The 11,032-nt window shown below is 38.7% G+C and overlaps 1 protein-coding gene across 3 annotated transcripts; it reads right to left on the minus strand.

The window, feature by feature from the left end:
- Positions 1–299: 299 nt before the first annotated feature.
- Positions 300–10,999, minus strand: LOC306871331 (putative global transcription activator SNF2L2). Of its 3 annotated transcripts, XM_079419163.1 has the most exons (7): positions 10,563–10,999; positions 8,258–8,302; positions 3,141–3,364; positions 2,931–3,036; positions 2,496–2,597; positions 1,500–1,632; positions 300–1,329 (listed from the first exon to the last, which is right to left on the minus strand). In XM_079419163.1, the coding sequence occupies exons 1-7, from the start codon at positions 10,575–10,577 to the stop codon at positions 1,178–1,180; spliced, it is 777 nt and encodes a 258-aa protein (XP_079275289.1). In that variant the 5' UTR covers positions 10,578–10,999; the 3' UTR covers positions 300–1,177. The 3 variants fall into 3 exon arrangements, with proteins under 3 accessions (XP_079275289.1, XP_079275288.1, XP_079275290.1); XM_079419162.1 differs by lacking the exons at positions 8,258–8,302; positions 10,563–10,999 and adding an exon at positions 6,050–6,364; XM_079419164.1 differs by lacking the exons at positions 8,258–8,302; positions 10,563–10,999 and adding an exon at positions 5,555–5,663.
- Positions 11,000–11,032: the final 33 nt, after the last annotated feature.

The raw sequence follows: 11,032 nt of genomic DNA on the forward strand, positions 1-11,032 counted from the left end.
TAGTATTATCCTTATGTAAAGTGCCCCTATTATGGGTTATGAAATATTCATATTTCGGTTTTGGGAGTCCCCAACAACAGGTTGACATGCATGCACACTTTCATTTTCTTATGCATTTATTTTTACCTTATTTGCCCAACGACTCCCAAACGATTGGTCGATTTCACATAAAGCAGTGTCCGTGAGCTTTTAACGCTCCAAAAGCTTAATCAGCTAAAGTAGCCTAATGTGAATCTAAAATCTTACTTACAACAGCTTTAGATTACCTACAAAGCAAAAAGAGGAAACTGATTCATATTAGTGCCTGCGATTTCATAAAAATGTTTATTTTTGTAATATGGTGACTCAAACTTGCCCTTTCACATCATATAAACCCCATACACTTTCATTTCAGAATCTGTCCACAAACACACCACTTCCCCCATCCATCATAAACTGCACACACAAACGTGACCGCATCATCAATAGGTGCCTCTCTTTGAGGGCAGTATCTGATCTGTCACCAAAGAATACACTGCCATCGTGCCCAACTCCTCTATGTACAGATAGTTAAGATCCTGTGACAACTAAAGAAAGATAAAGAGCTGCTGGATAAAAATGTTTCTTTTTTTTTTTTTTTTTAAAGATGTTAACAGTTAATGAAGGAAAGGGAAACGTACAAAGAGGGGATGACAAAGTGCTCATAGTCACAAAAACCACAGATTAAAAATTCTCTGAAGCAGAGACATAATAGCTTGCAAATTTAGCACAGCTTATACCATCTTGAAAGATTGAATGCATTCGTTTAAATGATCATACAATATCATAATATGCCATACCACAGTTTCTCCATCCTTGGGGAAAAAAAAAAAAAAAGAGTGAAAGTTTTCAGGCAGTCCGGTCTTACAGACCTTTTTTACCATGATATTTTATATCTATTTTGGGTTTATGACTTATTTACATTTTATAAATACATGAAAACAATGCCAATTTCAGATGCGTCACTGCAGAAGCACCGCATTAATGTTATTTTTAGAATACAAAGGTTTTACAAAGGAATTTTTAGCAACCATAATAATTAGAGATCACATTCTGAGCAATTCCTTGACCGAAACATCAAGGAAACTGGACTGAAATGGCCATACAATGTTCTTAAAATGGCATACAATGCTCTTTATATCAGACTGTCATTTGGGGTCTAATTTAATAGTCCTCTAGTGTTATTCTCACATTCTTTGCCAAGGTCTTCGTCACTGTTTGTGACTTCCTTTGAACTGGCATTACTAGGATCGGTTTTATTTTTCTCCTTTTTTTCATCCAGCTTGGGATTTGTTGATTCCGAAACAGGAGCTTTTAAGACAAAAACATTTACACACTCTACACAAAGAATACAGACTTTATCATGAATAATTTGACTGATTTTGATTCATTGTCTTATGCATTTATTGTATTTTAGGTTTTACTGATTATAATCTATTGCATCTCTAACCGGACAAGACAAAGCATGCGTTTTGACTTACGCTTTAGATTTAAAAAATGGCCAGCATCTGCTTCACTGCTTCCAACAGCATCATTGTCTTCCTCGCTGAGTTCCACTATTCGCTGTCTTGCACTCTCAAAAACAGACTTCAGAACAATGGAGTCCTCAAAGATCTAAGATATAGAGAGACATTTAACAATCTCCACACAATTCATCAGCTATATTGACTAACACAAATTGACGAAAAAAAAATATTCAGGCTCATTTTGGGGACAGAACAGAACCAACATACATGTATTACAGATATCATTAATGTTCAATAATTTAATATACACATTTTAGAAATTAGTCTGATTCAAAGGAGAGTTAGAAGGCTGAATCCTGCCTGGATGAGAGGAGGAGCTGGGGATGGAGGAGCGTAATTTGCTATTGAGCAACGCAAAAAACTACTGATAAAACTAAGGGACCTTAGATATACCTATATGTATACCGAGATAGGCGCCGTATTCCTGTATAGGTAGATGTGGATCAGAGAGTCAGGTGACGCTACGTTTGATTTCTGTTAAGTTGTTTGTTTTCGTTACATTTTTTTTTTCTTCTGTTGAGCACAAAAGAAGATATTTTGAAGAAAGTTGGAAACCCAAGAGTTGACGGTAGCCATTGACGTCCATAATATGACAGAAAAAAATATTTTATGAAGTCAGTCGCTATAGACAACTGGTTACCAACATTCTTCAAAATGTCGTCTTCTGTGTTCAACTGAAGAAAATAATACAGGTTTGGAACAACCTGAGGGTGAGCAAATGATCACAGAATTTTCAATTTTGCGTGAGCCATCCCTTTAAGTACTAAAGTAATAGTTTTAATGTTTAGTGCAAATATGAACAGACTGTTTTAACTTTAGCCAGAGATGAAAAAAAAAATTCTAAAAACCTGTTAAATCTATCTGCATAAATGTTGCAATACTATTGCAATGCACTGTGAATGCAAAGAAGAAATTTTTAAGTATTTTTAAAACAATGTACATAAGTCAAACCTGAGATCCTTCCAGATTAAACGTCTGAGCATTGTGGCACATCTGCATGATATCCTTTTCCAGGTCGGCAATGCACCTGTATTTGTGATTACGTACTCTCTCCTGCATAAACAAAACCAGGAAAGATTCAAAAGAATACAAGAGCAATGAAAAACGTATGTAAACAGCCATATTTCCAGTGAAACTTTTAAAGTAATGACAGATTTTGATTAAAATCTGTAAAAAAAAAAAAATGATGCTTCCTTCATATTGTTCAAAAACGCAGCCAGCAAAAACACACAACTTGTGTGACAAGACATTTCTTGAACTGAAAGGATGTCGGTGTGGATATACAGAATAGTCTGGTGGAAAAGGGGGGTGATGGAGGCAGAGGATGAGAACTGGGCATTTCAGAAATAATGACAGGCAGGCAGGTTTGCAGGATGACATACTGACCCTGATCCTCCTGAAGTCGACTGGCTTTCGGATGAGCTCGTAGTACTCTGGCACCTCTTTTCTTGAGGGCAGCTGAACGAAACCTTTACTGATCTGTCGGCCCAACCTGTAGAATGGTTATATTTTTAAAAAAGAGCTGTTATCCATTTTATTGTGCTGTCTGACATGAAGCACATATGCAAAAATGTGTCTGTGTGTTTAACTACTGACGTGTCCTTGTAGTTGATGACCATGTCTACGATGGTGTTCATCTGTTTTGTGAGCTTGGGAGGGTTGGGCGGCAGTTTCTCAGCAGGAGGGCGACCCCTTCGCTTTTTGACCTTCTCCACCACCTCCTGACCAGTCTCAGAGCCCTGGTTGCCTTGTTGATCGCTTTTTCGTTTCTTTAAGTTACTTTCCTCCTCCATAACCTCAGACACTCCGTTTTGGATGGCCTGAGACGGAGGAAAACACATGGAAACAGTGATGAGCAGTACCGGATTTGACAGAAATAAGGATTTTGCACTTTTAAAAATATAAAACTGTGATCATGAACTGGAACTGAAAAGTATCCTCACTGATATTTTTATCAAGTTTGAACTCTCATTCTGACAGCACCCATTCACTGAACAGAATCCATTGGTGAACTGTAAAAAATAAGTGTAATTTTAACTGTAAAATTTTGTAAAAACACTACAGAAATAAAAAAACTTAATAGGTTAACAGTATGTTCCTGTACTGTATTCAGAGAAAAACTGTAAAAGATCTAACCACATATCATGTAATTTTACAGTAAATGCTGTTAATAGTACAGTTTTTAGAAGTAAAAAATAACAAATCGATGTAAAAAATCTGTAAAGTGATATTCCCAGAATTCCCAGCGTGACAGTATTTTGTTTAAATAATCATGTTTTTTAATAGTTTTTGTTATCAGTTATGTACATTTGGGCTTTATGTTACATCTGTTGTTTAATGAAAGTTTATTGCATTATTTAAGTATTGTGTTTTCCCATGATGGTGTTTTGTGTTTGCATGAATGACCTTATACCTATATATTAGTATATACTTCTGCTTGGGGCGAAGCTACTTGTGATGAGCTTTGATTCTTCATGTGGCTTTCTCTTTTACCACCTGCATTATTATGGTGGTTGTCAGTATGTTAAAGGTACAAAACAGATTTTAATAGCAGTGCGTGTTGTTGAATTTAGTGGTTTACATTCAAATTTCCTTGTTGTAAATTACAGTTTTATACTGTAAATTTGACAGTTTTGCTCTGTAAATGTGTTTACAGTTTTTCTGTATTTATTACAAAATAATTCTGGCAACCATAACTGCCAAAATTTTGTAAAAACTACAAAATTTATTTTACAGTGTGAGCAAGTGTTATGCTAAATTTCTCCAATCTGTTTCAATTAAGAAACAAACTCATCTACATTATGAATTGTCTGAGGGTTGAGTAAGTTTCAGCAAATTTCCAATTTTGGGTGATCTATTCCTTTAATAAATTAATCTTTATTGTAAAGTTCTCCTGAGTTACGGTTTAGGTTACAATTTCTAAAATTTGTATTTTTTTTTCTTATAAACACTATTCTATAATGTATTTAGCGCTATTCAGGACATTATTATGCAAAAAAAAAAAATTATTAAATGGATGGTGCATATGAATTTGCTGCTGTAATATTCTTTAAGGCATATAACCATCACATAACCTAATTTTAACAGAGTTTTGTGCCATCAATCTTCTCTATGCAAATAACAGTTGAATCTTTATGGTAATTAATGCACTATGAACATGTACAAGTTTGCAAGATGTAGGACGATGAATTAATAAATCAAGATAGTCAGTATTAAATTACTAAGCAGTTTGGTGAACTTTCTGGCCTTTCATCCAATCACTTCCAGGTTCAACTCATCATCTTGGCTATAAATCTCACCAGGCAATCTGCCTCCAATCTTCAGTCCCCTCTAACACGAGCAGCTGCTTTCACTTCCATTTCAATATTTGATAAAGAATCACTTAACAATATCCCACTAGCTCTGCATGATCCAACACAGGGGCTGCTGGGGAGGCAGGAGACGCAGGTACACTGATCTTCAGTCCCATTGTGAATGAAACGATTTACGTTTACGGCGAAGCTGTTCTCCAGTCAATACACCTGACATAACGGAACAGTAACGGACGGTTCACCTACAGTCCGCCGAACGTGTTTCATTAAAAACGGAACTGGAACGCAGCGGCTATACATATGCACACGCCTCACGTGTGATAATAAGCAAATGCGGAATTCAGTGGGTTGGTGGGTGGCTGTGTGTGTGCTGCAGTCTGTGTTTTACACAAAGGCAATTAAAGTGCAGCGATATGCCTGCCGCAGAGCGCATATGAGAGAAAATATGAAATCTGAGTATGACGCTATGCATGCAGCGCCAGCCATTGATGTCCAAATCAAACACGAGCGCGGCGCACAAAACGCTCTCATATACTTTTATGTGCACAAAGAAATCAGACAAAACAAGACGAAATATACTGACGTGAGAGGACAACCCTCACAGACGCAAACATTTCATGCAAATATTCTCTACACGAGCGTAAGATAAAATATGAAAGCGCGCAGAGAAACACACGGAATGCATTTATTCACACGTACCCCAGGGGACCATGTGGAAGGAAGGAGGCCTAATAATCAACAGTATAATAATGGAATGCACTCTGACACGCACGCACGCACGCACACACACACACATACGCTCGCATGCACAGACGCACAGCTGAACCGCTGCACACAAAACATGCATGGTGCTTGCAAAAAGCACATTCAGATGAGACTGGTGCAGCAAGCCAAAACCCTTGTTACGCTACACAAGTCTGTTCCTGTAAGCTCTAGAAAGAAGAAAAAAGGTGTCAGGATCCACACAACCGATTTTTCTGGGCAATGCTTTCCTTCACCAGACACAGTTCTCACACACACACACATTCTCTCTCTCACTTTCTGTCTGTGTGCCCATGTGCTGAAGCCTGGTGTGATTGCGTGCTCTATGCACAGGAGAGAGAGCAAGTGAGAAGGAGAGAGAGAGAGAGAGAGAGAGAGAGAGAGAGAGAGAGAGAGAGAGAGAGAGAGAGAGAGAGAGAGAGAGCGATTTACCTGACTGTGGTCTCCAGGCTGGCTCCAGTCTGGAGGAGACAGAATTAGCAAACCAGCATTGCAGCGCGCAGCCAGTCTCTTCATCAGCTGATCACTCAAAACGCACAGCCCGAAAGGGGGGCGAAAAGCGCCCAGCTTTTCATACACAAATCAATTGCCGTTAGGATGTTGAGAGAGAGAGAGAGAGAGAAAGAGAGAGAGAAAAAGAAAGGAATAACTGCGAGATGCCTTTCTGCTAGTTTGTCCCCATGGAAAGGCCTGCAGCTCGCTTTTCTCTCTCCACCCTCTCTCTCTCTCTCCTTTTCTTTCTCACTCACTGCATGTTTTAATATCGACTGTCGCAATCTGGTTTCTTTTCCTTTTTTCCGTTTCCCGTCTCCCTCTCTTTTATGCTCTCCTTCAGTCTTTTTTTTTACCGCCCTTCTGTTAAAAGAAGCGGACTCCATTTTTGTGCCTTTGCAGATGGTTTTTTGCAAGCTTTACTGACATCTTGAGAGGATTCCAGGGTTGTTAATGTTGTGTTGCACACACTCTGAAATACACACGCACATAAATTGGATAATCTGCGTCTGGGAGCTTTTATAACATAAAAAAAGAATAGAGATTCTGGTCAAATCATTTGGGGCTATAAATATTACCAGATAGTCCAAAACATAATAGTTTCTGTTTGCTTCCCTTTGAGAACTGAGACTGTGAAGTAGCTTCACATGTAGCTCAGAGAAGTGGCATATGCTTAATTATTTTTATGCTGTATTATTGCAAGGGCTCAGCGGTGTCCTGATATTACTTGGAATGCATTCATGGTCAAATATAATCGGCTGATGGCAGACCTGAGACACATTCATTTTGAAATGATGTTACTGAATTGGTATGGGTGTGAAAATGTGCTTTATAAAGTAAAGTAAATAATTGAAATAGACAAAACAGACCCTGAGAAAAAAGCTGAGAAATTTTTATCAGGGGCACATACAGCAATAAAAATAAAATTGGCCATATGGTTATCATATTTCTACTTAAAATTAATCTCTGAAAGAGACCATGACCTGACAAATAACTCTTCATGTGAACAGCAAAGAAACTTAGAAGAGTTTGTGATAGTACATACAATCAGCACTATATAACGTAATGTGTTATCAATTTTAGCATTATGCAATCTGATTTTAAATCCATTATGAAAGTTCAGTTTAATAAACTGCCAAAATTTCCTAGGAGGCTAAATTGCCATCTGTCATCAGAAATCCCTCTGATGAGTCATATTTCTGCTTTCAATATTTTCCTTAATAATTTTCATGAATGAAATACGCCTCTTAAGTGTCTATGTAAAATCAGATGCAGTTTTAAGATGCAACATTGTTCATGTACATTTGCCATGGCAACAGCTTCATTACAAAAGCCATTGTTTATTTTATCAAACAATATTATCTAATCATATTCTTGACAAGCCTCTGAGAAGTATCAGTATTGTTTTATCACAGAAGAGCAGGTTTTTATTGTATGCATGTGTTGTGGTACGATTATCCACTGTCATAATTTTACATTTCATATGCATGTTTTGTTATCAGGTCGACAAGGGCATTTTGGTAAAACATCTCAGGCGGTTACTATGGCAACACCACGTTTTACTGGCTGCAGACCGCGCCGAGCTGTAATACTATAGCATTCCATCACAAAACACAGACACACTTTGTTGTACAGACACACTGAGCTGAACATTCTCAAACACAATGAGTCTCTGAGCTACATAATCCAAAAGACATGCTGAACTATAATCAATTAATTTAATGTAAGCCCATGCATGCATCCACATAAATTATGTGTCAGGTATAAAAAAACATAGATGTAGTATGTCATGTTATATAAAAGCTACACAAAAAAGCAAATCTTCTAAGCCAACCTCAATAGACACAGCCTTCTTATTCATTTCTCACCACAAGATATTGTTTGTGTAATACTAAAGGCTGCCTTTTATCTGACAGCCATCTGTTTTCTTTTTCACAACAGCTACACTGATTCTACATAAGATTTGAATGTCAACAGTTTTCCTTTTTATAATTCTTTTTGTGAAGTATTTATTTTGTCATGTTACCAATTGCAAACATGATTGTGCAGCCTCAAAAATGGGCTCCAATTGATCGTCATTATGCAGTAGAATGCAATATCACACAGGATTTCCTTTAAAAGATCAGTTAGTAAAAATCAGCTACTCACCCTCAAGTTGATTCCAACCCTGAAAGACGTTTTTTTGTTTGTTTCCTGTGGAAGACAAAATAATTAATTTTGAAAAATGTACAAGCTGCTCCTTTCCATGCAGTTACAATGAATGAGGGATGGAGTTTTTAAGCTTAAAAATCATGAACAAAAAAAAAATGGCCAGTGGTTCTTTATCACAAATATGAAGTACAATATTTTTTATTTTTTTTGTAACTTTTTTTTTTTTGATTATTCAGACTCGTGGTTCTCAAGAGATCCTCTCCTATGATTCGTGAAATGCCACTGAAAAGCAGTATCATAAAAGTAGTCTATACTACTTTTGCTCTATGTAAGTTTTTGGAGTTTCGTCATGTTTTCAGTGGAGAAAATATCCAGTTGCAACAACTGAATTCTACATGATAAGCTCTTCATGACAAGTATTAAATTCAGATGATGTCCGAACAATCAAACACCCTTCACACTGCATGTGAATGCCATTGAGTGACATTTCTTATCAGAGTAATAATTGCCCATCTGTTTGGATTGGGATACCATAACTCTCTATAGGGTTGAAAAGAGCAGAGCACAGTCAAATGGCATATGTTCACATATCCAGACCAGTTTCTATAAATGCAGCACTGAAAGCATCCAAAGCAGCTGTATCAGTGTCTGTGGGAGCTGCTCCCTCCTGAGCAGACAGCGGCAGAGGCTGGGAAAATGAGCTCATCACCGGCTGTGCTACTGAACACTGATTTCTTATATGCCTCAAGAAGGCCAAGGGTTTTCAAAAGCCACATTTTCTGTTCTTCAATCTAAAAAATTAATTATACAGTTCAGACGAAGATCAACATAAGATATTTTGTCTTCCGGGGGACCAGCTAAAGTTCCCCATGGGAAACTTAATGAACAAACTAAATAATGTCACTGTGGAATTCCACATTTCTTTTGTTGCATAGACTGGAATACACTACACGACTTAAAATCTCAACAGATTTTAAAACACTGGGCATTACTTACCGACTTGCAAAAGCGGTCCATCACACACTAAAGGGCCGAGGATCACACACTAAAGGGCCGAGGATCACACACTAAAGGGCCGAGGATCACACACTAAAGGGCCGAGGATCACACACTAAAGGACCGAGGATCACACACTAAAGGGCCGAGGATCACACACTAAAGGGCCGAGGATCACACACTAAAGGGCAGAGGATCACACACTAAAGGGCCGAGGATCACACACTAAAGGGCCGAGGATCACACACTAAAGGGCCGAGGATCACACACTAAAGGGCCCAGGATCACACACTAAAGGGCCGAGGATCACACACTAAAGGGCCGAGGATCACACACTAAAGGGCCGAGGATCACACACTAAAGGGCCGAGGATCACACACTAAAGGGCCGAGGATCACACACTAAAGGGCCCAGGATCACACACTAAAGGGCCGAGGATCACACACTAAAGGGCCGAGGATCACACACTAAAGGGCCGAGGATCACACACTAAAGGGCCGAGGATCACACACTAAAGGGCCGAGGATCACACACTAAAGGGCCGAGGATCACACACTAAAGGGCCGAGGATCACACACTAAAGGACCGAGGATCACACACTAAAGGGCCGAGGATGACACACTAAAGGGCAGAGGATCACACACTAAAGGGCCGAGGATCACACACTAAAGGGCCGAGGATCACACACTAAAGGGCCGAGGATCACACACTAAAGGGCCGAGGATCACACACTAAAGGGCCGAGGATCACACACTAAAGGGCCGAGGATCACACACTAAAGGGCCGAGGATCACACACTAAAGGACCGAGGATCACACACTAAAGGGCCGAGGATGACACACTAAAGGGCAGAGGATCACACACTAAAGGGCCGAGGATCACACACTAAAGGGCCGAGGATCACACACTAAAGGACCGAGGATCACACACTAAAGGGCCGAGGATCACACACTAAAGGGCCGAGGATCACACACTAAAGGACCGAGGATCACACACTACCAGACTGTTGTTCCGATAAACAAACTCAAGCAGAAATGTGCGCCTTGAGAAGATGTGACAACAAACGAAAACACATGTTCTAAAATCGGCTCAAAATATCAGAAATGTTTGATAACCTCCAACTGATGGAATCAGCTAAAAAAAAAAAAAAAAAAAAAAAAAAAAAAAATCGGAATCTGTAAATCTGTACTAAAATCGTGTAGTGAATTCCAGCATTTACATGATAAAACCACGGCACTTATTCATGTTACATGTTACTTTTAATGTGTAATGTTTTGATACTTTTTTGGTAGGAAAATGTCTTTACCTGCAGTCGCCGCATATGCAGGTGTTGAACTTGACAAAAACCTTCTTCGTTGCTGACAAATGACAAATTTCAGGTTTTTCATTAATTGTAGGCAAATATCCACTTCCTGCGCTCTTCTGGTTCTCTGTTTTAAAGCATCCTGTTAACCATTTCACGGAGTGCAAGGATCAATTCAGTCAGTGATCAGTCCAAATGATTCAGACCGACTGGCAAAACGATTTAGGCCGATTCCAAAGAACCAATTCAATTGCACTTATGAATCTCACTGGATCAGATTCTAAATGAACTAATGAAGCATTGGGTATGTTTACGCTCTGATTTTCGTCAGTTCGATTGTTATAATAATAACAATAATAATAAAATGAATAATATTTCTTTGCAGATTTGTTGAAGGAGTTAGCACGACCTTCCTCATGTCTGCTGATCATCTGCAGTCCAGCTTTTCACCATTAGATGGCATTACAACTGCA

Source organism: Barbus barbus (genome assembly GCF_936440315.1).
Source record: "Barbus barbus genome assembly, chromosome: 6".
NCBI lineage: Eukaryota > Metazoa > Chordata > Actinopteri > Cypriniformes > Cyprinidae > Barbus > Barbus barbus.

Excerpts from the sequence above, each read along its gene's own strand:
- LOC306871331 (XM_079419162.1), bottom strand. The coding sequence starts at position 6,133 with ATGAAGAGACTGGCTGCGCGCTGCAATGCTGGTTTGCTAATTCTGTCT. Across the intron at positions 3,365-6,049 it reads AGCCTGGAGACCACAGTCAG|GCCATCCAAAACGGAGTGTC; the intron begins GTAAATCGCTCT and ends CCTCCGTCTCAG. Across the intron at positions 3,037-3,140 it reads GTCATCAACTACAAGGACAC|GTTGGGCCGACAGATCAGTA; the intron begins GTCAGTAGTTAA and ends ACCATTCTACAG.